Below are 27,234 nucleotides of genomic sequence, written 5' to 3' on the forward strand. Positions count from 1 at the left end.
CCCCTGAAAAGCATTCGGAGACTACAACTGGTCTAGAATGCAGCCGCACGAGCTGTTGTGAGTGTACCTAGATACACCCACATCACACCAACTCTCCATGAGCTGCACTGGCTCCCAATAAGTCTCCGGACGTAATTCAGGGTGTTGGTTATCACCTATAAAGCCCTACATGGCTTAGGGCCAGACTATCTTCAGGACTGCCTTTTGCAGCATGGCTCTCAGTGACCAATGAAGGCCCACAGGGTTGGCCTTCTCCGGGTCCCGTCAGCTAGACAGTATCGGTTGGTGAGGCCGCAGGGGAGGGCCTTCTCTGTGGGGGTGCCGGCTCTTTGGAACCAGCTTCCCCCTGAAGTCTGTACTGCTCCCACCCTATTGGCCTTCCAGAAAGCCGAGAAGACCTGGCTCTGCTGGCAGGCCTGGGGCCATTGATCAATACGGTACCACCTAGATCCGGTCACAGAAAAGATACAAATGGTTATTTTTATATTATTTTTAGATGTTGTATGCCCCCCATAGTCTGAAATGAGTTGGCCGACCTATAAATTGAACAGATTTATTTATTTATTATTTATTTATTTATTAGATTTGTATGCCGCCCCTCTCCGTAGACTCATTTAAACCATTTTAGAAAGTGGATTGTTTGTTTTTTGCTACACCTCTGGATGGATAATTTCAAAGCTTCCTCCTGAAGACAGTTACAAGGAGAAGTTTCTTGTTTAAGAAAGAAGTATATACATCTTCTGAATTTAATTACTGGGAGAGATAAAAGTAGCATTTCTAGCAATATATTGCTTGTTTCTAGTACAGTCTGTTTCATACCAGCACTCTTAGTTAACTATTATTTCTGGAGCAAAATGGAAACGTTGAGTCAAAATAGTTGGTTTTGCTAAGTCATAAGCTGTGTAACAACAAGTAACAAATATTGTCTTGATTATAACACTATCACCAGCATAAAATAGTTTATAAAGATGTGAAATAAGCACTAATTCCTTTTATATTATTTCAGAATGGACTAGATTCTTTTTTTTATGAACGGCTTCATGAAAATTTGATATGCTTTTTTCTTAGGCCTTACAACATGGATTTGTTGATTTCAAGACATTTGATGCAGATGAATATGAACACTATGAGGTTTGTATACATTTTAAATTATGAAGTTGCTAATTTACAGATAAAAAATTATAAAATTTGCTGTACATGAGAAATTATATAAATTTGGTGTAGTAATTGACGATGTTTAAATTGTTGTATATATAAGTCTACATAAAAGTATCAAGGAAAAGGAATAAAAGATTAAATTTCAGCCCCAGCATTATCGGATACACAAACAAACTAATTTATGTATTATTTCATGGTACTGAAGTCATTCATTTAAAAAAATCATTAAATTGCTACAAACCTAGGAAAATGTATTGGTTGTTTAATTCCCAAACTTAGAAAAAGCTTATGTTTGCTTGACACTTAGCTTGTGAAATCCATTACTCTAGTGCAGTGATGGTGAATCTTTTTTTTCCTTGGGTGCCGAAAGAGCGTGCGTGCATGCTATCGTGCATGCGCGAGTGCCCACACCCATAATACAATGCCTGGGGAGGGCAAAAACAGCTTCTTCTACGAGTCAGAGGCCCTCTAAAGGCCGGAAACAGCCTGTTTCCCAACTTCTTGTGGGCCCAGTAGGCTCGTCTTTTCGCCCTCCCCAGGCTTCAATGACTTCCCTGCAGCCAGGGGACAGTAAAAACGCCCTTCCCCATCCTCCCAGAGGCTCTCTGGAAGCCAAAAATGCCCTCCCAGAGCCTCTGTGTGAGCCAAAAATCAGGTGGCTGGCATACACAAGTACGTTGGAGCTGAGCTAGGGCAATGGCTAGTGTGTTGGAAGATATGTCTCCATGTGCCACCTGTGGCATCCGTGCCATAGGTTCGCCATCACTACTCTAGTGTGTATTTTTTTGAACTAGTAATGTGACATCTCTTAGCCGAATACAATACTTATATTTACTAAATATGAAACTATGCTTCAAGAGTATAGTTGAAAATATATACGTGCTCAGTCACATTTAAAAAAAAAAGAAATAATAGCTAGATTAACCAATTGCTATATAACATTACTAAGCAATGTTACTAAGCAATGTTAAGTTACTTAAGATAATTTGTTAAGTCGACAGGTTCAGGCAATAGTTAAATTTTCAGAATGAATTTCACTTATCTGTGTAACCTTCCTATTAAAAGAATAATGTCCAGTGATTTCAATTGACACAGAACACTCATAATTCATTATTTGATATCAGAGGGCTTACATTTGGTCTTGCAACAAATTTTAAAGTGCAGGAAGCTGTATTTACAATGTAAAAAATGTTAACACTTATTGGTTTTAATTATGAATTGTTTTAAACATCAATTTTACAAACCTTAATAACATGGAAGACTTCCATTGCCTTTGTGAATTCTGAAAATAAAAGTACTGTACAGTGATTGTTGGACCTCCTGTTGATTTGTCAGTAGAATTACGGTAGATGGATTTTACTAGCAAATTGCCTTAAGTAATCTTTCGGCAAACTTTATTTTCTTTCCATGAGTGTTGTCAGTCAGCTATTAAAGCAAAACTACATTTTTATGAACTTTTCAAAACAAGATACTGTTCAAACATTGAATATATATATATATTTAAAAGTGTTTTTCCTCCTTTCATTTTCCATAGAGGGTAGAAAATGGTGACTTCAATTGGATTGTCCCTGGAAAATTCTTAGCGTTTAGTGGACCACATCCGAAGACCAAGATTGAAAATGGTATTTATCTCTTTTTGAGGGAGTTCGTGTGTGTGTGTGTGTGTGTGTGTGTAGAATTTTGGTTTTGTGTCCTACGGCTACTCATTGACTATAGTCCAGAGTTGCTATAGTAATTTCTGTCCACAATATTTGTTTTGACAAGTGCAGCTTCGGATAATAATTCCGAACAACAATTTGGTTCATATGAAATCCAGGAAGAAATCTCATGCACAAGAAGGCCTTGCAGGTTTTTGGACATTATATTGTTTAAGAAACTTTTTTTTTAACCAATATTGAAACATTTAATTTTTAGTATTCTCAATAAGTAAGTAAAGCAGTCCACCTACGAAGAGCTTATTTATGGTAGCAAGCTTTGTCATTTTACCTTTAAAACTGTTCACCTCTTCCCCTTTAAAAATTGCTCCAGAAATACCCTCACATCGTCAGGGTAGATTTTGAATAAATGGGGAATTAGGTTCTGTGGAGAAAGTAGAACAATGATGTCCCATAACACATTTGATTTTTTTTCTTAAATCCACATTATCCAAGTACATATTTTTGAAATTTTAATTATAGTTTTTAAGGCCATTCATTGTAATGAAAATCCAGTTTTTTTGCTTGTAATTTTCAGACCCCTCTAGTATCCAGTTTCTAAAACCATCAGTTATCTTTATTAGGAGTTACACTGTTTAGGAGAGTTAAAATATATGTTCCCCACAATACACTGTTTATTTTTTTTATAGCTAATTTCAAAATCTTATATCAAAAGTCAAATTTGTGTGGACCTTTCATCCATGTATAACTTCCTCGGATCAAAAGCTTATTTAGCTCCTGGGTTTTTTATTTTGAATTCTTCAGGTTTTTAAGCCTATGATTGTTTTTCCTTTTGTTCAGAATTGAAGATAAACTCACCTGGTGGAAACTCTTTAACCATTTTATAGCTATTATAGACTTTTGGACCAACAAGATTGAAAATGGTGAATAAGTAATTTCTTGAGAGTGATTAGGAAATGAGGTTTGTGACTGGGAAAGATATGGTAAACTGAAGAGATACAGACGACAACCATGGTCAAATGAAAAGCCAGCTAGTAGACCAGATTTTTATCATTTCTTTCTGGGCAAGGAGAGGACTTGAGATTGCCCACAGTTGCTCCTCATGAGGAGACTACAGGATAGTGATCTCCAGTGGTTTGAGTGCTCAGAGAGACAAGAGACTAGCCATCTTGTTCTAATCACAATCGGAACCTTCAAAGGACACTACTGTACTACCTTTTCTAATCACTTTTAGAAACAGCTTTTTAACTGCTTTTCAACTACTGTATTAGGAACCTTTGGGTCAACAAATCTGAAAGTGCAGGGTGAGTTCCTTCAATTTTTAGCAAAAGAAAATTTAAATAAGTTTAAAGATTTTTTAAAATAAATTTCAAAATGGTAATTACAACTTTGATTTTGGATATGAGAATTCTTTATTTTCCAAGGACAGGACACAAGGTAATGTAGCAAATCTGTACAAAATACTTAGACTTCAGCATAATAAAAATTTACAAATTTGTTGCTGATTTTTTAAATGTTTAGAACAACATAGCTCATATGTACCTGCAATTCCATGGATACTGCCCTTAAATATTAATTCCACCCCAAATATCATTTTTATCTCAGCCATATAAAATCAGTGAATATTACCTTAAATATGTATCTATCTTTTAAACAATTTCATTTTGATACTATTTTAAGAAGTTGTATAAAAAGGAAGTGATGAAAATAAACACAAAATGTGCAATTTCACTGTCTTGGATATATTTACTTAAAAAAAGAAATAGCAAATCAATCAAAATAACAATGCCAAGTTGCTCTCAAATATTTATAGTTGTATATAGTATTTTTCAAATATTTAGACTTTTTCAAAACTATTGCAAAAAAGGCCTGGAGACAAAAGAATATGAAGAATGGTTGCAGGAATTGGGTATAACCAGTCTAGAGAAAGAAGGTAGTAGGGGTGACATGACCCCTATTCCAGTATCGAGGGACTGCCACAAAGAGGGAGTCCACTTATGACAAGAAACAATGCATGGAAACTACCAAGGAGAGAAGCAACCAGGAATTAAGGTGAAACTTCCTAACAGTGAGGACAATTAAGCATTGGGGCAGCTTGCCTTCAGAAGTAATAGGGGTTTCATCATTCAGGTTTTAAAGAAAAGACCTATCTGAAATGTTACAGAGTCTGCTTGAGCAGGGGTTGGACTAGAAGACCTCCAAAGTCCCTTCCAGCTCTATTCTGATTGATCTGTTTTTCATGATGACCAAGATCTCACAAGAAGAAATAATTTCTCAGAATCTTAGCTGGAGCCCTTTAATATTCTGTGATGTTGTTACTTAAGATCTTTTGGCTATAACACTAAAGCCTTCAGCTATGCAACTTTGAATGGACATGCCTAATAATATTTGTATTACAGTAGAAGAGAACACCATAATTTTACCTAGTTAGGTACTGAAATATCTGCAAGAAAACAACCAACCAAGCTCAGAGAGCACCAACACCCCTCAATATTTGTATTATTTTAAAATAGTTTATTTTCATCATACCATGTTCTTAATGGTTCAGCTACTTGGAAATGAGATGGAAACGTCCAAATATTCTCACTCTGCTTGTTGTAGGTTATCCGCTTCATGCACCCGAAGCCTATTTCCCATATTTTAGGAAGCACAACATAACAACCATCATAAGACTCAACAAAAAGATTTATGAAGCAAAACGCTTCACAGATGGTGGATTTGAACACTATGACCTATTCTTCATTGATGGAAGCACTCCGAGTGACAGTATATTGCAACAGTTTTTGAAAATCTGTGAGGAAGCAGAAGGCGCTATAGCTGTACACTGTAAAGGTAAGTCTGAATTGCAATAGTAAATCTGTTCGACCTAAAAATTAAAAAAACAGAATTCAAATTTCTAACCTAATATATATAATTGTATAAATTACTCCAAATCACACATTTTAAAACTCTTGCCTTAATTAAAATGTTGCATTGGTTTTTCCTACCTATGCAGAACCATTTTTATTCCACTGAGTGATGCTGTTGGCTCATTTTTTTGGTAAAGATTTCTCTTTAGAATTCTTTAGAGGATTCAGTTTTTATACATGTGTAAATTCCATATAATTTGTATGTGTAGTGTGCCTTAACATCTTGAATCTTCTATTCCATATTATCTAAATACAATGATTTTAATTGGAAAACCTGAAAATATAGAGGAAGCAATGTCCCTTCTTTTTTTTAATTCACCTGCCTTAAGTAATCAATTCATCTTCAATTTTTCCATTGCTTTTGGAAAAACCTGAAAGACTAGGATAGGGTTAGATCATCAGGAAGAAAATATATCTGGTTGCTAGGAGTCGAAAACAGTTTGATGGCACTTAGCTAATCTAGAAAACAGCCTATTTTGTAATCTCTTTGACTGGTGAATTTAATATTTATGTTCCTCTAAAACAAGAGCAAATAATCTGATAACCATACTGCTTCTGGTTCTGCTGTTGAAGGCTAACAAGGATTAAGAAAGGGCATTTCACAAATGGAAGTTTGTCAGCACTGGGCTAATGTAAAAATTGTGGAAGGGTTTATAGCATCAGACAATTCTTATAAAGCTTGTTAGCTGAAGATTACCCTGGCTTCATGGAAGCGTGTTCCTTTGCATCACTGATCACCAAACCTCCATTAAAAGGGAAACACAGATTTAAATTCCTGCATCCATGTAGTTTTATGGATATGTTAGAAAAGTGGTTGTTGTTGCTTCCTGCCAGGACATTATTGTGGCCTCAGCCAGGATTTCCCAGATGACCCACCATCTATGTTCACCATGGGTTATCCTGTTTAGCTTTCTAAGTTAGCAAGTTGACAAGATATTATTGTTCAGTAGGGCAGGACCCCATTACTACTTTCAGAAACATACTGTCAGAAAATTGCATTCAGCTACCCTGTTTCCCACAAAATAAGACATCCCCTGATAATAAGCCCCATCAGGCTTTCGAGTGCATATTTCAGGGTTCAAAAAAATATAAGACAGGGTCTTATTTTGGGGAAAACATGGTGGTAGTGATGAGAAGGATCTGTCTCTGTGATTATATGTCTGAGGAAGCTGAAATGCTAATAAATCATGCTTTACAATAATATGACGTAGAGTGTCGACATACTAAAAATAATGGACTTAAATGCTTCATGACGTTTTGTCTGACTTACTAAAAACAACCTCAGACTGTGTGGCATGTCTCTATTTGTGTTAGTTAATGATATATATTTAATTTATATTCTAACAGCTTCACCCTGTTAATGATCACACACATTAAAGGGAAAATACTAATATTAGGGTAGTCCTTGAAAAAGACAATGAGCATTGTTTTCACTTTTGGTTTGCTCATTCTTGCCTTTTTGGGCTTGGGGGACTGGTCAGTGTGCCACTCAGAGATTTGACGTTTTGTTTCTGGGTCGTATTCAGAAACCCAGGTTTCATCACCAGTGATGACGTTGTCCAAATAATCAGGTTCAATTTCTATACGTTGCAAAAGTTCACTTGAAATTTCCGCTCTTTTGGTCTTTGGTTTTTGACAACATCTTGGGCACGGGCTTGGTGCACATTTTCTTCATCGCAAAATCTTCAGTAACAATGTGAAACACAACAGATGACAAGTTCAGTTCATTGGCAACCATCTTGATACTCAATTGACAGTCAGAGTCCAACAATTGTCGAACTCAAGCCACATTGTCGGTTTTGCTGATTGACGGCCGCCCAGAGCGTTGTTCCCAACCCTCCTTAAAGGCCTTTAACCACCTCGAAACTTGTGAATAGGACAGAGCAGAATTCCCGTAAGCCTCACAAATCATTTTGTTAGTCTCCTCAAGAGATTTTTTCAGTTTAGCACAAAACTTAATTGCATAACGTTGCTCGATTGTCGATTCCATTTTTTTCGCGACGGTCGGCGTGCAGAGGTTTACAATAACTAACATCCTGCTGCTTCCACAGCTTGGAGGGCACTGAGACCGGTTTCATGGCAAAGCTTAGCTTCCCTCCCCCCCACGTACTCCAAGTGGTTTGGTCCCACTCCGACCAATAGGAGCAGCGCAGGAAATTCAATTGCATTACTTTTGGAACACATCCTGTATACCTCAGAGGATCATAATAAAATGACTCCAGGCAATTTGATGAAATCAGCAGGAGCTATGGCTACATCAGTGTTCTGGATAGCTTGTATAGCACTAGAGACAAAGCAATATACATTGACATGTTTTAAATTATCCATTTCAGGAATAGAAAAGGCCCCAGAGGTTAAAATAAACATAAATCAGAAGAACATTGAAAGTGATAGCCTAAACTCTGCTGAAGATGTTACCTAGCTTGGCAATGTCCGGAAATCAACCCACAAGCTCAGAGAATGAACTTTCACCCTCATAAATCAAACTGTATAGCATATAGCAGGTTATTTTTTCCTTTAATAGACCAATGACATTTTAAATCTAGTTTGTTCTGTGAATTTTGTAAAACCTAGGACCTGAGTCCTAGAAACAAATATTTAAAATATATTTGGCATTGTTTATTGCCAAATATTCAGCATTGTGGATCTGTTAACACTCAGTGTTTATGTCTTTTTTCATTAATGTAGCTGGTCTAGGAAGAACAGGAACATTGATTTCTTGTTACATAATGAAACACTATAAATTCACCCATTCTGAAGCCATTGCCTGGATACGATTGTGTCGGCCAGGTTCTATTATTGGACCCCAGCAACACTTCCTTGAAGAGTAAGTATGAGAACTACATTAATCATATAATGGATCCTCCAGAATATGTTCTTTACTGCTTAATAAATATTTACGAAGGCCACAAAACATGGTAACATTTATGGAAGTCCCTTTACTGAATTATGTATAGAGTTCTTACTACAAAGTTTAACAGGTTCTGGAGAAGGTACCGTATGTGTAATGTTATACTGCTGCTTTAATGTTTGTATTATTCAATTTATATATATATCATGTCACAAAATTCCCTTTTAAAAATAGTTTCAGGTATGCTTAAGAATCTGGAAAAATGTTTATCCCTTCTTTTGGTTTTGTTGCCAGAGCATATTTTAACAAGTTACTTTCCCTCATTCAATATTTTGTGCTTTTTTGTAAACTATCTCAATCCAATCCTCAAAAGGCATTATCAGAACCTAATTAAAATTCATTTTTAACCATCCAGCTTTTGTTTGACATCAGCTAATGTTTTTCATCTGCCTTTGGAGAGGTAGAAAGGAGGGGGGAAACATATCCATCACTTTTGCTAAAGTTGTAGAAAAGGTAATAATTAGCAAGGCTGCCTATCTGTGGTGCTAATTGGAATGGATCAGATCAAGCCATCTGGTTTTCACTATGGGATTTATGGCAGTGGCAGTGAACATTTGGTTGTTAGGTCTTCATGATAAAAATTGATTTAGAGTGTCAATAAAATACAGGATCCTCCCCACAGTGTGACTTGGGCACGCATAGATGCTGTAAATACATCATACAAGGATGACATTTGCATAAGGATTTCTGCTTTTATACCACTATTGTAGCCCTATATTATATAGTCCAGTTATTTTGTGTAATGTCCTGAAAATACATTCAGAGTGAATCACTAGGAATCATATAAAATGAACCATGAAGTGAGTGGAATGCCTCAAGGCTATTCAAGCATTACAGCCTATTTCATATTTAACAGGGTAGTGAAAACCCTACCTTCAAAATACAGTGGTACCTCGGTACTCGACCACAATTCATTCCAGAAGTGTGGTTGAGAACCGATTTGGTCGAGTACCGAATTTATTTATCCCATAGGAAATAATGGAAATTGATTTAATTGGTTCCCAGCCCCTGTTAACTCGCTGGGAACCAATTAAATCTATTTTCTTTATTTCCAATGGGATAAATAAATTCGCTACTCCAAGCTGCAGGAAAGGTGGGAGCTGCTGCAATCCCGGCAGCTTTGGGGGGCTCTTTTCCTCATTGCTTCCTTTTATTACCTGTAAGCAGCTTCAAAAACTTTCTCCTTCCCTGTGGCTGCAACAGTGGCGGCTTCCCTTCCAGTAGCAAGAGCGCCGGGAAGTCACGTAATGAAGGGAAGCTACTGGAGCGGCAGCAACTGCTGAGATGGCTCCGGCGGCTTCCCTTCATCATGTGACGTTCCCAGCGCTGTTGCTACTAGAAGGGAAGCCGCCGCTGTTGCAGCCACAGGGAAGGAGAAAGTTTTTGAAGCTGCTTACAGGTAATAAGAGGAAGCAATGAGGAAAGGAGCCCCCAGAAGCTGCCAAGATTGCAGCAGCCCCCACCCTTCCTGCAGCTTGGAGCTCTTAGAGAGCTCCTCAGCCCCCTGAAGCTGCCGGGATTACATTTCGGATAATGAACAAAATTTTCTCTGGCTGTTCGGTATCTGAATTTTTGTTCAGATACCGAAGCAAATTTTTGCCGAAAATTTTGTTCGTTATCCGAAATGTACGAGAAAGGAAGCGTTCGAGTACCGAGGTACCACTGTAATTACAAGTGGCATGTGGAACCATATCTGAGGGAACGTGGGGTGTTGTCCTATGTCAGCTCCAGCAGGCATACACGCACTGGCCAGCAAATCTTTGGCCTTGGGAAAGGCTATGTTTACCCTCTGGAGGCTTTAGGAGGCTTCACGGAAGCCTCTGGAGTGCAAAAAAAGGCCCAACAGGCAAAACGGATGTTTGGAAAAATGGACTTCCAGTTTCCTATTTGGGTTGTTTTTCGTCCTCCAAAGGCTTCAGGGATGCCTAAGGGTGAAAATGGCCCAACGGGGGTGCATGCATAGAGATGATGCATGTGCAGTATGGCATGCGTGGGATGTTATGTGCAGGCACATATGCACGCTAGTGTGTGCACACACTGCCATTTTTGGCACGCAAGAGGAAAAGGGTTCACCATCACTGGTATAGACAAATGTTCCTCAAGCATGGTAATTTTAAGTTACGTCAACTTCAACTCTCAGAATTCCCCAGCCAGCATTGTAGCATTGTGAAAAATGCAGAGATTTATGCCAACTGTTTGTGCCCTCTATAGCAACAAAGGATCAGAGATGGGACTTGGGGACACGGCTTCATGGTGGTTGTGTCAGGGAACCTATGGTGATCTGTGATTTCCTGGAACTGATCACTCTGTTCTCTGTGCTAGGTTCCATCAAAGTCTTGATCTTCCAAATAACTATTGGCAAGCTACACTTGTACTTTTGGTGAGAGCAGGGCAGAAAATTTTGCAATAGCTTCTGAGCCTAACGGTGATACCAGCTTGGTATCACAGTAGGAAGACAAGTGTCAAGGTTTCAATAAAGAGCAGGCAGGGTAATTACAAAAAAATAATTATTTGAGGGCATTATTGATTTGAGATTGATGGGGTTGTTTCTTTCATGCAAGTGTTGCAGATTTAACATCCAAAATGTTTTTCTGCCATAGGTTAGATTTTGTATTGAAGGTTTTATATTGATCGCTACGCTATTTCAACCAAAGCCTATGTCTTTAATTCTCTTTAATTCTCTTAATTTTCTGAAATTCAGTATCTTGGCACCTTGTTTTGTTATTGGTGAAACTGTCATAGGAGCTTTAAAGAATAATTGAGGAAGAAGCCTGGATTTGTTTTAAAAAAGGATTTACGATACTTTGCAATTAAAACAATGATACTGCTGCTCATTAGGTGATATTGTTCTGTATTAACAACCATGTAATTGTTCTTTGAAGTCAGTTGAACAACAATAATATCTCCAACCTTACATTGAAAGTGGTGTCCCCAATATACGGGTAAAATCATTCTAAACAAGCATAAACTGATTCTAGCAAGGACTTTTTTTCCTGGTTTATGTGTTTATGATACTGATTCAGTAATTTTTCCTAGCAGTTAGCCTGGCTTGCTTCATTTAATTATAGTCCATGTTAGCTTCCTTGCAAAGATACTGTTTTCAGCATTCTAATCCTATTCTACTCCACAGTTATTAATCTCCCAACAGAAATTTTTGTCTGAATGGAAATATATGGATGACCCTCTTTATTCCTGCCTATATATAAGGAGAGAAGGGAAAAAAATTAAAGAAAGGGTTATTACTGATATATTTAATTCTATAAGAATTTTAAAAAGATAAAGATTTGCCCAGCCAGTCATGTCCAATTGACATGACTATATGCAAAGATGCACAGAACGCTGTTACCTTCCCATTAAAGTGGTACCTATTTATCTACTTGCATTTGCATGCTTTCAGATTGCTAGGTTGGGAGTAATTGGGGCAAGAACAGGAACTTATCTTGTCACAATGTATTTGGCTCTCAAACTGCCAATCTTCTGATCAACAAACCAATAAGCTACCAATAGTCTGCTCTAACAATAAATACTTAATTATAAGGGCCAAAGTCTAACTAGATCAGTGATGGCAAACCCTTTTGGGGCCTAGTGCCCAAACCAGAACGTGCATGCATGTGCATGTGCTGGAGCACCAGAAACTTGAAGACTAACTGGCCGGTGCATGCACACCTGTTTTTTGGGCAGGTTTTTTTTTTTGGCCGGTTTCAGGCCATTTTTCAGGTTCTTTTCAGGCTGTTTTTTGAGCCATTTGGGGTTGAAAGCCACTCTGAAAACAGCAAAACCCAGGCCATTTTTCAGGCCATTTTGGGTCTGTTTTCAGGCTGTTTTCCAGGCCATTTCTAGGTTGAAAACAACCAACAAAATGGCCAGAAAATGGACTGATAAGGACCCGAAAAACCAACCAGAGAACTGTCTGAAAATGGCTTAAAAACAGCCTGGAAAATGGCCTGAAAGTAGGCCTGGAAATAGCCTGGGTTTTGGCTGTTTTCTGGCACCCACGAAAACTAGCTGGCTGACATGCGTGCCAGAAACCAGATCAGCTGGCAATGGCATACGTGCCATAGGTTCGCCATCACAGAACTAGATAATCCAATAATTGCATGAGATTGTGCAGGTTTGAAAGGCATATATTTTAAAAGAAAGCCATACCTCATTTTCTATAGTACAATGCCACTGGTACTAATTTTATTTTTTGTATTATTGAACAGAAAGCAGTCAATGATGTGGCTCCAAGGAGACATATTCCGAGCTAAACAGAAAACAAAAGAAGTAGATGAAGATAGTTTGAGCAAAGTTTTATCATGCTTCGATGACATTTCTATCAGTGGAACGTCAACTAGAATTGACAATTTGGATAAATATATAGAGGTACATTTGCACTGGAACAATTTCCAATCATATTTGAGGAATATGTCAATAATTTCAGAAATAAAATAGTTTAAGTTTATCACAGCAGCATAGTACATTCAAACTGTTTGACATATACAGTATACTTGTGTTGTAATCCTTATATTAAAAGAATTCAGCATGATTATTGATTGCAAATTGCAAGAAAGCATAAAGGAGAAGATGGAATGCAATGGAATCCCATGCAAATATGATGAGTTCAATAGTCCTTTGCCAAAACTACCATCTAAAATAAGTGTTTAAATGATCATGCTTCCTAAGAAAATTAATTAAATTCATTGCATCAATCATTACTTATTTTTCTCCTTTGTAATTTGATTTCTGGTTCTGGTTTACTTTAAGCCAAAAGTTTCACTCCTAGGAACAAGATGAGGAAGTGGAAGGTAAAAATGCCTCACATGTCAAGATGCGGAAAGAGCCAGTGTAATTATTGAGTAAATTTATTTTATATTTATACTCCACCATTTCTCTGTAAGTTTAAGATGGCATACAATCAGTGGGGTAGCTTGGATTAAGAGAAAGTGATTGAGTTACAGTCGCCTAGAATTCTTGCAGTTGGTTTTTTCTCACTTGTAAAAATAAAGATAAAGGTTCCCCGGCCACATATGTGCTAGTCTTTAGGGCAGAGGTCTCCAAACTTGGCAACTTTAAGACTTAGGGATTCAAACTGCTGAACTGCCAGACTTTCGATCAACAAGTTCAGTATCTTAGCCACTGGGCCACCACATCCCTTTTCCACTTGTAGTCACTACTTTAACTATACAGACCTGGCCAACTTGTTAGAAGAAAGAAAGCATGTATGTGTTGATACTACGAGGGTCGCCTAGAATGTAATGCACCACATTTTTTTCTTCAACAATTATTTATTGAACACAATGAATCTTACACATAAGAAAGAATGATGTTTCTCCAGTACGCAAACATTTGTGAATGTTCCCAACAGTTTCTTTCTCCGCAGTGAGAAATTTAATGACACACTGCTTGTAATGTACATCATTTGCAGATACCATTTCAAACACTGCTGCAGTTACGCTATCTGTCTGAAGAAATGCAAAATTTACACATGGACTCCTGACAATATCTAAAGTTTCACATTTGTACCATCACTATAGGCTAAGAAAAATAATGTGGTGCATTACTTTCTGGGCGACCCTCATACAGTCGCCCCAAGTTTTCAGAGAGGGATGGCATACAAGTCTAATTATTATTATTATTATTATTATTATTATTATTATTATTATTATTATTCACCTTCATCCATCTGGAAACCTGGGAGAAGTTAAACTCCCCGCTGCTTCAATATGCACTACTTTTATTATTAAAGTTACAGGTAGTTCGTGACTAACAACCACAGTCGAGCCTAAAATTTCTATTGTTAAGTGAGATATTTGTTAAGTGAGTTTTTCTCCCTTTTACAACTTTTTTTTGCCACAGTTGTTAAGCGAATCACTACAGTTGATAAATTAGCAATCCGGTTGTTAAGTGAATTTAGCTTTCCCTTTGACTTGTTTATGCAAAGGTTGCAAAAGATGACCACCTGACTTTTTGGGCACAGCAACGGCTATAAGTATGAAGCAGTTGCCCACCATCTGAATTTTGATCACACGATCATGGGGATGTTGCAAAGGTAGTAACTGTGAAAAACAGACATGTCATAATTTTAGTGTCATTGAAACTTTGAGCTGTCACTAAATGAACTGTTGTAAGTCGACGACTACCAATATTTCTTTTCCAACTATTTTATTTCAGTATGTTATGTACACATTCACAATTAAGTTTGCTTTTGTTGTATGAATTCCTTTTTTGCTTAAAACATTTTCAAAATGATAAAATGCTATTGGTAAGTTATCAGGAGTCAAAATAATGTTGAGAGAAAAGAAAAACCTACAGTGACTCCTGTGTCATAGATTTATTCTGAAAATGTTTTTTTTAAAGTAAATTATTTTTGTTTTCCAGCATGATTTGGAAGAAGATTCAGAAGCTAAGAATGACATGACCCAGGGAGATCAACTTCGTGCCTTAAAACTTCAGAGGCAGCCACGCTCAGCTACAACAGGAGCACTTAGGTAAGCTATTCAGACTTGAATGATTCTGTTCAATATTTCTCCTTAATTCCAGGTTGCTTTCTCTCCCCTCCGTGATTATTTATATCCATTGTTTATTGTCCTGCTTTCAGGTGCTTTGGAGAATAGCTTGACTCCCTCTCCTTTGTGGCAATCTCTACTGGATCACTGCTATCATGTCACCCCTAGTCTGTTTTTTTTATTAAACTTACTAGACCAGGGGTAGGCAAAGTTGGCTCTTCTTGTGGACTTCAGTTTCCAGAATTTCTTAGCCAATCATGCTAGCTCAGGAATTCTGGGAGTTCAAGTCCACAAGTCACAGAAGAACCAACTTTGCCTACCCCTGTACTAGACAGACCAGATTCCGGCAACCCTTATTTATGCCATTCTTAAATCTTAGCTACAGTCTTCTATGTGTCCCTCATTTTGTTTATGTGAAGGTGCTGGTGACTGAACCTGTTCCATGAAAACCTTCTGTGCTCTACTATTATCTTGTTACTCCTATCGCATATCGTAGAAATGGGTAATGTGTTGAACTCTGACATCTCTACTGTACTAGCCAGGAAAATAAGAGAGTGAAATGATGGGAATTGTAATTCAGTTGCATGTATGACCTTCTTCGTGTTAGGATCACTGAAGTAGATCATGGTAGAAATAATTTCCTTTTAAGGAAGACATCTGCTAGATAGAGAGGAGGATCTGAGCAACGCTCTATTTATATATTTATTTATTTATATATTTATTTACTTATTTGCCTGCCTACCTGCTTGATTGTTTGCTTGACTACTTTTCTGAATATGTGGGATATGTGTTTAATTGAGTATATTAGATTGTTGGAAGAGTAAATATCGGCTATATAAATTTAGTAATATATATCCTTTTTAGTTTAATGCTGCTTATGTAAAATATTATTGTCTTTTTAGGTTAGAAGATATGAAAACACATGTCAGATCCGTATCCCAGCCTTTCAGGTATTCATTTTGATTGTTTAAAAAGAAGCAATTTCATTATGGAAGCTTTCTGAATTTTTGTTTTTGTAACAGTAATTACAAATATTACTAAATAGTAATAATGCTGTGATTGAATGTAAAAGCTGTTCTCCATGTTAAAGCTGTAGATCAAAGAATAGTTTAGGAGTTCATTTAATAATAAGGTGGTGAAATAGCAAACATTGACATCCAAGATCCCATTCAACCTTGTTTGTAGTGTGGATAAACTAGGCCCATATATGTATAGCACACAAGGACACATGTCTATTGTCTATTGTTCTTTGAGACTTCAGTGGGCAAAAATTAAATTTTAGAAAGCTGTTTGACATTCTGCTTCATGATTTGACATGTAATTCTTCATAGATATAACTGTACTAATATTAAAGCAAATTGAATTATCTCATTGAAGCCTGATTCATGTATCGCAGTTTAGTAACACTGATACACACTGGTGGCCTGCTGCTGGAACGGCTAATTGTGCGCAGATCCGACGAGCGAGTGCTGGATTGACCACAATTTTGCTTCCCGCAATTGTCCAGATAGCAAAATCTTACATGGGGAAGCAAAAAACCTCACTGAAAAACGCGAGCTTGTGTGCCCCCATGCGAGATTTTGCTACCTGAACAGGCACGGGAAGCAAAATCGTGCTTAATCCTGCACCCTCCCCCAGAACCGTGGAGCTGTGCGCAATTAGCCGTTACAGCAGCAGCCCACCGCTGCTGATACATGTCCATGGGGCAAGTTACCCTTTGAAGATATATGGGACTTTGGATTCAGTTCCAAAAAGTGCTTCAGAGGAAGCAGATTTTTATTGTCTGTCATTTGCCTGCAGTCCCTTAAAGCTCTTTTCCTGAAAACTATTGGCAGCAATTTAAAATTAAAACATTGTGAGGGAGCTGCAGCTTTAAATGCCTGCCTAAGATGGTATGAAGGCTAAATGAAGGATAGAAAAGTGAATATTCTATTGTTTGTATGAACATACTTTTGTTTCCTATTGGTGTACTTTCAGATTGAATACAGCAGCCCTCTCTCAAGGATCTCCTTTGAAGGCCACCAAAGTTATGGTTTCAGCATCGCCCACAGCAAAGAGAATAAACAGACATGCTCCATCCTCAGTTCCAAATTTTAAAAGGTATTTTTATTCTGCTATGTCTTTTATCTTTTGGGAAGAGGAAGTAAAGGCACAGATACCGTATTTTTCATTTGCATTTGGGGTTTCTTGTGTAAGAAATTTAAGATATTCTGAATGTCTTTTATTTAACTTCAAATACTTACTTCTGATAACTTAGTTTGACTATGGGAATAAGTGGCTATGAGCACTAATACAATTACATCCATATCATCCCATTGATCTCATATTAAAAGAGCTACTTGCATGTTTTTCAAAATAATTTCTCCCATACTGGCCTATGCCAGTTTATAGAAACCAAAACGAAACCTTTAAATAACAAATGTTGGAAATAACCAACAAGAAAAATGTTGCATAAAGTTCAAACATCACTGACGATAGCAACCTTTGCAACTGTTGATTTTGCAACTGTTCTTTATCCTAAAATGTTCTCAATGGTTTCCCCATAAATTGACCAAAATAATTAAGCTGTATGTTGCCACCATTTAATATTGAGAAAGTGATTTTTTTTCTCCAAGTGCCTTTTAAAGCATGTCTTGCATTAATCATCACCTGTGCATACATTTTGTGTGTCTTTTTACCCCACGTGTGTTTTCCATTCAGCTTTTCCATAAACTCCAGGTTAGCCAGTTCTCTAGGGAACCTGCATGCTGCTTCAGATGATGCTGAGAGCAAACTGACATTATCATCCTCTAGGACAGGTTATTCTGTAAGCCAACTCTCCAGTCATTTGAATGGCAGTGCACTGTTGCCTGCCGGAAATTACCATGAGCTGAACAACAACCTGTACAACAGGCGAGGCAGTAGCACTACCAACCTCAACAACTATGTCAATTCTCCCAACGTCCTGACAGAGGAATACAACACACACTTCAGATCTTTTACGGGGCTCGCTGGTTCTTCAGCAAGATACCTCAGTCGATCAATTCCTGTAAGTTCACAGTTCAGCAGCCCTTTCAGAGACCTTATAGAACTTCCCTTCAACCAAAACTTTCTCCAAAATTTCTAACAATTCTTAGACCTTCCTTTCTGGTCTTTTTTCTCATTTTATGATCTTTTCTTCCTGCGCAACTAGTATCTTATTATCTCAACCAAAACCAGTCAGCTAATTTTGTTATGGCTTCTTTGTCACTTTGGAGGGGGAGGGGGAGAGAGGGTAATTGTTTCACACTCTAATTTTTGTAATGTCTTCTGTGAGCACATCTTTTTTTTAATATCCATTTTAATTCATTGTAATAAAACTGAAAGTGTCAGATGTTCATATCAGTACAAGGGGTTTTCTTTTACATTTTTTAAAAGATACATACAAAGAGAAAGGAGAGATTCGATAGGTTTTTGAAATTGTATAAGTTAGAAGAATTAATTACATTTATATAGGTAGTTTTTAGCTGATAACCACATTCAGTGACCGAAGTTGTGACAGTGCTGAACAAGTTGTATATATAATCAGTTCTCAAAATTGAAAGTTCCCACCATTATACCATCCCTACAGTCCAGGGTTGCAAAAAAGGCATTTGGCAACTTGTATGATGGTTGCATCATCCCGCTATACTGTGATCACCATTTGTAACCTTTGCTTCTAGTTTCCCCTAAGCAAAGTCACTGGGGAAGCCTGCAGGGAAGGTAGAAAGTTGCTCCTGCTGCTGCTTATCCTGGGGAGCTGCTTGCAGAATGTGAGATTTTTTGCAAGCCACCCAGAACTCATGACTTCCAGCCAGTTTCCCCAGTGAATCTGCTTGTGGGAAGCTGGCAGGAAGTCACAAGTCACAATCTCATGAAGTCCTGTTTTTATTTAACAACAGTAAGAACTACCATAGGTGCCATCATTACGCGATATGGTCTCATGACATTCCACTTCATTGCTTAGTGAAAATTCCAGTCCAAGCTACTGCCATAAGGTGAAGATTACCTGTAAAATAATAGACAAAAAAATGGAGACAAAAATCAGTATTGGTTCTCAGTCTACTCTAAATTTAGCCTCATGTTCTTGTTTACAATATATATTTCCTCTGCGTGAATGAAATGGAGTTTACATACCAAAAAAACCTGGTGTCCTAAGATACCGTTTAAGCCATTTGTGCAGGGACTATTATCTCCTCTGCATAGGACATAGAAAAAGTTTAGTTGCAACAATAAGAAATTGTAGCATTCTGAATTTTAGCTGTTTACCACCTTCAACTTGTAAGATTTATCTCTTACGTCAGCTGTGGAAATACTAAAAAATAAAAGAACTGAGGCTTTTCATTGTATTTATTGTATCGGTCAGTATGAGATCTTTTTGTTGAGAGTATATTTTTTCTGGTGAAATAATGTATTACACAAATTTGAACCTAAACCAATCTCAGGATTTATTTTAAAATAAGTTCATTCCAGTTGCTACTAAAAACAATAAAAAACAAGTATATTTTCCACATCAGAGAGCTTATTTTTATAATTAATTATATTGACTACCAGAAAGCACCACATGATGTTTGTCATCCTTACTTGGATGCTTCAGATGTGGATAGCCAGAAGTTTATTCTTTGAGGTTTAAATCTTCTGCTGGGAATTGAACTTGCCCATTGGATGACCTCATGCATTGTTTTAGCTTTAGGAGCTATCCAGGCCCTCCAGTTCAATGGTTATAGGAAGGAATGCTCAGAAGCTATCCAAATGGTATACTGTACATATAATTTATCTACCCTTAAGCTCTTAGAGAAGAGCAATGTAGATGTTACATTATGCCATGGCTGCAAGTGTGGGAATTTACATGACATAACCTCTCTTGGAGGGAGGGCGAATTTCTCTACTTTTACAGTGTGTATCGTATGTGGTGTTCTCAGTTGCCTTGACCACCAGGAGGCACCATGTGACCAGTTTTATACTTATTTATACCTTTCTGCTCAGAGAGCTGAAAGAGATGGAACGTACTATTCTGGTTGATTTTATAATATATTTCTGCAGCACAATACATAAAATGTCAGTTGTTTTCAGGAGATAAGAGCATGTTAAAAAATAGGAAGTCCTTCATAACTTAGATCACAGTTGTTTTGTTAGAATATTACACAGTAAGAGAAATCCAGAAAATATCCCGAATGTTTGAAAAGTTAGAGCAGTATAAAGAGAAAATATATTCAAACATAAATATAAGAAATGACACATTGCAGTGGTTCCTTGTGAAACTGAAGTGGATCAGACCCATATTTGTCTACCCAAAAACATGTAGCTTGCATTTAACAGTATTCATAGTTTCAGAGAATTAAATGCTTATTTCTACTCTAGGTTGTGGGATGATGACACCTTTATTCTTCAATGTCATTAAGTTCCATCCACTCTCTTACTCTAAGTAGTTGCCAGTAAGAAATTAGATTTGAGGAGAAGTGTGAGAATATATCTGTTGACCAAAAATGATCTTTACCTGCTTTCCTGAGCAAAAGGATCTTGAAAAACATAGATGTTGGCCATAAATGGTACATTTGCTGCTGAGTTTGCTGAGAAGTGATATATAGCAGGAAATATCAAAATATATAATATTTTGTTTTAATAAATAGAATATGGCATACATATATGATAAACAGAGACATGTTCCTTTACATAAATTAAAATGCTTACCTGACATTGTGTAGTTGTAGAAAATCGGATTTAGGTTTATAAATATTAGCAGGAAAATTGGAAAGAGTGAATTTAAATCAAAAATGCCAATTTTGACTATGTTTCAAAATACTAGTATTGATTCATTTAAAAAAGAGTTGGTACAAAAAGTCACAACCAAATTTGAAGTCCATCAACCTCTCACACTCTTCATCAAAGTAAAACTTGAATCCCATAGAAATATTTTTGAAAAAATATATCGAAGTTCATTATTGTTGCTACTATTGCTCTGAAGAAGATAAGAACAGCCTTTTATATTTCATAACATAACAAGATAGAACAGAACATTCTATCTTAGACAATTTGATATTTAAAGGACTCTTTGGTTGCTCAGTATACATAAATGTACATGTTTACATTTGTGATATAGTGCTGTTTTCTCAGGTTATAATCCTGAGAACAAGTACGTTTCCTCATAACATCTAAACTTGCTCACAAAAAGTTGTCCATAACATTTCTCTCTTAAAAATTAAAAAGAATAGTAGTATATGTAACATACTTAAAGCAGCCTCAGTGGCATAGAATGTGGGGATTTGAATAATAAATTATGATAATAAGTGTGTGATAATTGACATTTCTTTCACATGGATGAAGAAAAACACAGAAAAAGTAGACTGGATGGAGAACCTGCCAGGAAGTGTATTCCCTTTTATCCATGCTTTTTTCTGATGTTTAGAATCTCTGCTGACCTATATAAAGTAGGTAGACATACTGTGTTCACACAAGTATGTTTTTGAATGCTGTATACAAGACATGCATTTTTAAACCAGTCCTATGAGTTTGATTGTACTTGATTTTTTTTTCTCAAAACTTAATTCAGAAATTTTGTTCTGACTAATGAGTGTCTTCTCAGCTAAATAATTAGGCAACACTGATGAAGTATACTTGAGCATTCACAACTGAAGTTTTATTTCATTAAAGTAAGCAGAAATTAAATTAAGCAGAAAGAAGCACAGATTAATAGAAATTAGATTTCATGGTAAGCTTTAAATCTACTAATTTTCTGCCTGTCCCTCTTACTGTTGCTTACTTTAACTTTATATTCATTTTTATTTATCCCTCTTCTTTTTTCTCTCAATTCTATATAAAGTATGTCATTAGCTTTTAAAATGTATTCCTGCTTGATTTCTATTTGAACTGAATTGAAACTGAATACTTTCCTTAATGAAGCTGAAATGAATGTAATTAAGATAAAATAAGCAGATTTTTTTTTGTAGAGAAGTGAATTTTAGAGATAATTATGACTGTGCCCTTTGTTTTAAAGCATTTGAAAGGAAAGGTATCTAGATTCTTAATTAATAAAGACAAATTATAAAGAACAACTAGTGAATGCCCAGTTTCTGTGCAAGAATTGTCTTATTGCCTTAAAAGAATAGTTTATAATGTTACCCAAAAGTTCTGTTCTTTTCCACATATTTTTATCTGAATTTTCATAACACAAAAAGTGCTTATGACAATACTTCCCAATACTAGGTTGCTTTGTAAACCTGGAGATAAAATGAATAGGAACTGTTAACCCTGTCAAGGAATAAATTTCTTAATAAAAAAGATTATGAGCCAAGATGTTTCTCTTCATCTCTTACTGTTGTTTCTGTTCTCTGAAGAGAAGTTCACATCACTGCTCCAGGCTTACCTCTAATAAGAAGGGGGAAAGGCCCTACAAAACAATGGAACACAGACTAATGTAATATTGTAGCTACACTTTTAGACTGAGGCTTGGAGTGAGCTCCAGGTTAGTGTTTTACAGCTTCTGGGCTCTTCATGTGTGTTTTAATGGTATAAGAAGAGTACATTTGGAAGTTATGAGTGTTAAATCCTCCAAAACTGTTTTTTGTTTGTGTGGCAAAGGTTTCATTTCTTTGTAAAAAAAAATGTTCATATGGTTGAAATTGAAGTTCTTCTAGCTGAATCTTAATACCAGCTTTTGTTTTTACCTACACAGTCCCTTCGGTCTGAATATGTTCAGTACTAAAGCCTTACTGCTTCCGTGAAAGCTGGACATCTCTTAAAAATCATTTTTCTTCAAAGAGCAAGAATGTTGAAGCAGATACTTCACTGGAGAAAATTCTTCTTCATACATGATTAGAACTTAAACCCCAAATCTTTGCATAATCAGGGACTTGAGTAGTGACTACTACAAATGTCTTGTAATTGAACTTCTGAATATTACAATTTTGTGTACAGATCAAGATTTTAATATTGAGAATACGTCGAATGAACTGTAGCAATAGTTTATAATGATGGTTCTGGGTTCAGTATTATAATGTATATGTATCGAGGGAAAGGTATTGTGTGTCCATGTGTACACAAAAACTGTATATTGTATAAAAATATAGTATATTTTGATTTAGAATTCAGGGTGGTTTTTATTTTTTTTACCAAAAATGTGTATTTTTCAAATATTGTTTTATACTTCAAACATGAGCCAAGATCCAGAGACATGCGTCCATTTGCAGACGTACTGGGGGAGAATGGCTGCTAGTACTACACACCTCATGAGTTATGACTCTAGAAACCCCAAGGATCTGCTTAATTATGTCTGCAGATTTGGAAACAAAATGTGCATCTCTTGATCTTGGCCATAGCAACCCTGCTACTTGTTTTCTTTATTGTATCTGTCTGTCACTGTTGCTCTCAATTTTTTAGAATTTTATTAGTGGAAACAATTATATTCATCATACCATTTCTAATTTCTGATGCTGAGGTTTGAAATGTTCATATTTTAAAGGTCTTAAGGAAGTCTGTGACATAGACTTACCCTTGCATCTTAAATTACAAAGAGAAACTAATTGTAATTAAATCTGTATCTCTTAACAATTGTGCTCTATAATTTGTATGTCAAAGGGTTTCCTGTGTTTTCCTTTCTGTATAGCCTTGTCTACAAGTTGCATAATATTGGAACATGAGAAAAAGGTTGTCATAGCAGGGAAGATCTAATATACTGATTGAATTTGTGAGACTACAATGTTATCTGATCTTCATTGGGTTATTCAGTAAAATAAGACAGACAATATTTCTTTTTATTATAAACAGAGACCAAGAGGTAGAGGAAGTCTTTTACTCACATTTTAATTACAGATTGCAAGAACATTTTTAAAGCTGTATATAACTCTTTATTTTCTACTATTTTTATACATTCAGTCATCCTATCCATATTATTATTTGCAAATGCTGTGTAGCTACTGGCTAATGTAATTGTGAACATTTAGTTCCCAGTTCATCTGAAAGTAGAGGAAAGTGGGCTATATTCCCCGGACCCATTTTTGTTCCCTAAGAAAACCCCCACTTTGAGAGCAAAATGTCAATTTCCAACTACTTAATTTTTTCTGGGCGGGGTGTCAGTTTGAGAAATTAGGAACTGAACATGGTCTATCAAGCTTTTGTAAGATGTAGCACTTCTGTCTTCTTCCTTAGTTTCCTTCACATAAAGGACAACAGTGGACTTTATTTGTGATAATGATCTTACCACAGGGGTCCCCAAACTTGGCAACTTTAAAAAATTTGGATTTCAAATCTCAGAATTGTGGGAGTCTTATTCTGTCTTACCATGTCACTGGCTAAGTGGTCTTGAGGTCCTAAACAACAAAATATAATGAAAATTGAAGTAAAACCTCCTGCCTCTATTCACAACTATTTTTGAAATGGCTTTGTCTTGGGTCTGTAATACTAATTTAGTGCCATTCTGGATGCACTAATTGGTAACATTCACATACCATTTGTATTATAATCAAAAGAAAGCTCCCCTATTAATGGCTACCAAGGAAAGAATAGATTCTTTTAATACATGTTATGCAACCATTTCACTCATTCCTTGCACGAACAATAAAAACCATGGATCCTCGTGATTAATCAAGATACTCTGATTTAATCTAAAATAAAATATTCATTGCTTTAGAATAGGTTAGTATGATAAAATGTAGTCTCATATTTAATATGGCTTGTTCTGAATTTGGCAACTTCGGCTTCCAAGTTGGAACAAGCTGCCCTGAATCGGTTGAGAAGGGCGGCATAGAAGTTTAATTAATAAATAAATAAATGATACATAAACAAATAAATAAACAAATGCACAATTCCAGCTTACTGGAAGTTTGGTAATTTAATGAATCATGTCAAGGGGGAGATCAAAGTTTGATAGTTTCATATCAACTAACAAGGATAGGGTATTTAAATAGGGGAGGGCAATAATTCCAATTATCATGGCTACATTTTGGGTGTTTTGTATTTATCAGCTGCTTTAATTACTGAATGCAATATTTTATCAAATGTACATTAAATGTACTATATGTATGATTGAATAATACGCAAATTGTAAGGTAATTTCTACCTCTAAAATTTGAGATGTATTTTGTTATTAGACTACTTATGAGACAGATGTATTATTTTTCCAATGTAGAAATATAAATGCTAATGAATGTCAAAATTATGTATAGGTTTATTCTTTATTTTAAACAGATATTATGAAATACAATATTATTGTTAATACCAGCAATTTGTTGTGTCATTATTGACATGCTTGAACCATGAATCTTCTTGGTCTCTTCTGTAATTTTTGTATCTATACTAGGAATAACTAATTTCAAATATGTTTCCTTATAGAGAACAGCATTACAGTGGATAAGCAAAGCATAAAAAGTGGTTCTTTGAATTGGAAGAAATGTTGAAAGTAAAACAGATTATAGAGGGAAACCAATTATAATCAATATTTGAATATAAAATTTAGTTTTAAAAAGTTTGAATGATTTAATTGGTAAGCAATATTAACTATGCTTTCTTATTCAGTGTGGTCATATTCTCTGAAGTGTGCTATCTGTATTTTATTTAAAGGATCCATTTTATATTTTCACGAAATGCAATTATTACCACTTTCTTATAAAACAGTTGGAACTATTAATGTTTATTTTTATATCAGAGTAATAAAATTTTACTTCTTTTCTGTTCTTCAAATATGTTGTTGGTATTCTCTACACAGCAATTTGTAAATTGACTTCCTATGAAATCATTTTTTAAAAAATTGAGTAAGATTAAAATAGAATTTAAAATAATTTATCTAATTATTTCTGTAAGTTTACGTCTATACTGCCATCTCAAATCAATAATTTGCTGCCTGCAATAATACCTGGATAAACAGAAAAATAGTTCTTTTATTTCTGTCCTATGCTAGGATCAGTAATAGTGGCAATGGGAAATATTATATGTTAGATTTATATAATCTTTTGTTTAGGAACTCAAAGTGGCACATGCTATTTCTAATTAATATTTATTAAGTTTAGAAATATGTGCAATTTCCAGTGACTTTAGGCAGTTTATGAATTTTGCTATTGAACAAAAATCAAGATATTATAAAAAATTGAGAACATGGGGCATAACCTCAAACTGACCAAAGGGAAGTGCAAAACTAATATTAGAAAGTATTTACAGAAAGAGTAGTGGAAATTTGGAACTAACTTTCAATGGTGGTAGTGGATCCATCATCAGTAATTGGATGTAAACATGCTTGGAATAAACATGTCCATCATCTGACAAAAATTAAAATTAAAAATAAATAAAATAATACTTAAAAATAAAATAATTAAAAAGAAAACAAAAAACACTCAAAAGGACAAACATAATAGACCACTAGGTCTTTTTCTACCATCAGTTTTCTTTGTTATAAACCATTAAAACAATTAAAAGGGAAAGTAACATGTAATGCCTGAACAAAATCACTCATTACAAAAAATAATTAGGCATTCAACAACAATCTAGTCCCAGGTCTAGGAGCAAAACCAACTTTTCAAAGAGGGATACTGTTCCAGAATTGCTGTTCCATGGGAGGCCACATAGGAATATTGTACAGATAGTCCTTGCTTAATGATACTAATCGTGACCAGAAACATTGTCATTAAGCAATATGGTTACGTCCAAAAAACACACAACTACTGGTTAGCAATGGCAAAATCACAATCACATGGCCATGGTGATATTATAAGGACCGGTCATAACTGGTTCAGTGTCTGCATAAGTTTGAATGACCACTGAATGGTCATTAAACAAGACCAGCTGTGGTCCAAGGCTTCTCCCATCCCTATTCCAGGCTTCAGCCAAGGCAGCACCAAATTGTTCACCAGATACTCGGGGAAAATCCCAAGCTCCATGGAGAATCCAAATTTGTCTTTCAGTTGTCTGGGATGGACCAATCTAGCATGACTTGACTTCTCCAGAGGGTTGCTGAAATCAGATTGGAAGAGTTCTGTCCACAGGAATGGACTAATGGTAATATTCTTCAATGACACACCACATCATAACCTCTGTGCAGAAAAAAAAATAGTGTGCAACTCCTGATATATATCAAGCCTTTGATTATTTGGATCAGATGCATGATTGCCAGGATGGCCATGAGCCCTAAC

General features: G+C 35.9%; 1 protein-coding gene across 4 annotated transcripts in view; it reads left to right on the forward strand.

The window, feature by feature from the left end:
• The window catches only part of CDC14A (cell division cycle 14A), a 62,547-nt gene extending 36,755 nt beyond the window's left edge, over positions 1 to 25,792 (forward strand). For 2 of the 4 annotated variants that reach the window (XM_070746458.1, XM_070746461.1), the window contains 10 exons: positions 1,069 to 1,131; positions 2,693 to 2,780; positions 5,415 to 5,645; positions 8,411 to 8,549; positions 12,839 to 12,998; positions 14,994 to 15,103; positions 16,024 to 16,071; positions 17,099 to 17,221; positions 17,822 to 18,149; positions 22,791 to 25,792. In XM_070746458.1, the coding sequence (XP_070602559.1) occupies positions 1,069 to 1,131; positions 2,693 to 2,780; positions 5,415 to 5,645; positions 8,411 to 8,549; positions 12,839 to 12,998; positions 14,994 to 15,103; positions 16,024 to 16,071; positions 17,099 to 17,221; positions 17,822 to 18,149; positions 22,791 to 22,820 (1,320 nt within the window). In that variant the 3' untranslated portion in view covers positions 22,821 to 25,792. The remainder of the gene's footprint in view (positions 1 to 1,068; positions 1,132 to 2,692; positions 2,781 to 5,414; positions 5,646 to 8,410; positions 8,550 to 12,838; positions 12,999 to 14,993; positions 15,104 to 16,023; positions 16,072 to 17,098; positions 17,222 to 17,821; positions 18,150 to 22,790) is intronic. The other 2 variants (XM_070746459.1, XM_070746460.1) reach the window with 2 other exon arrangements.
• Positions 25,793 to 27,234: the final 1,442 nt, after the last annotated feature.

This window comes from Erythrolamprus reginae, chromosome 3 (genome assembly GCF_031021105.1).
Source record: "Erythrolamprus reginae isolate rEryReg1 chromosome 3, rEryReg1.hap1, whole genome shotgun sequence".
NCBI lineage: Eukaryota > Metazoa > Chordata > Lepidosauria > Squamata > Dipsadidae > Erythrolamprus > Erythrolamprus reginae.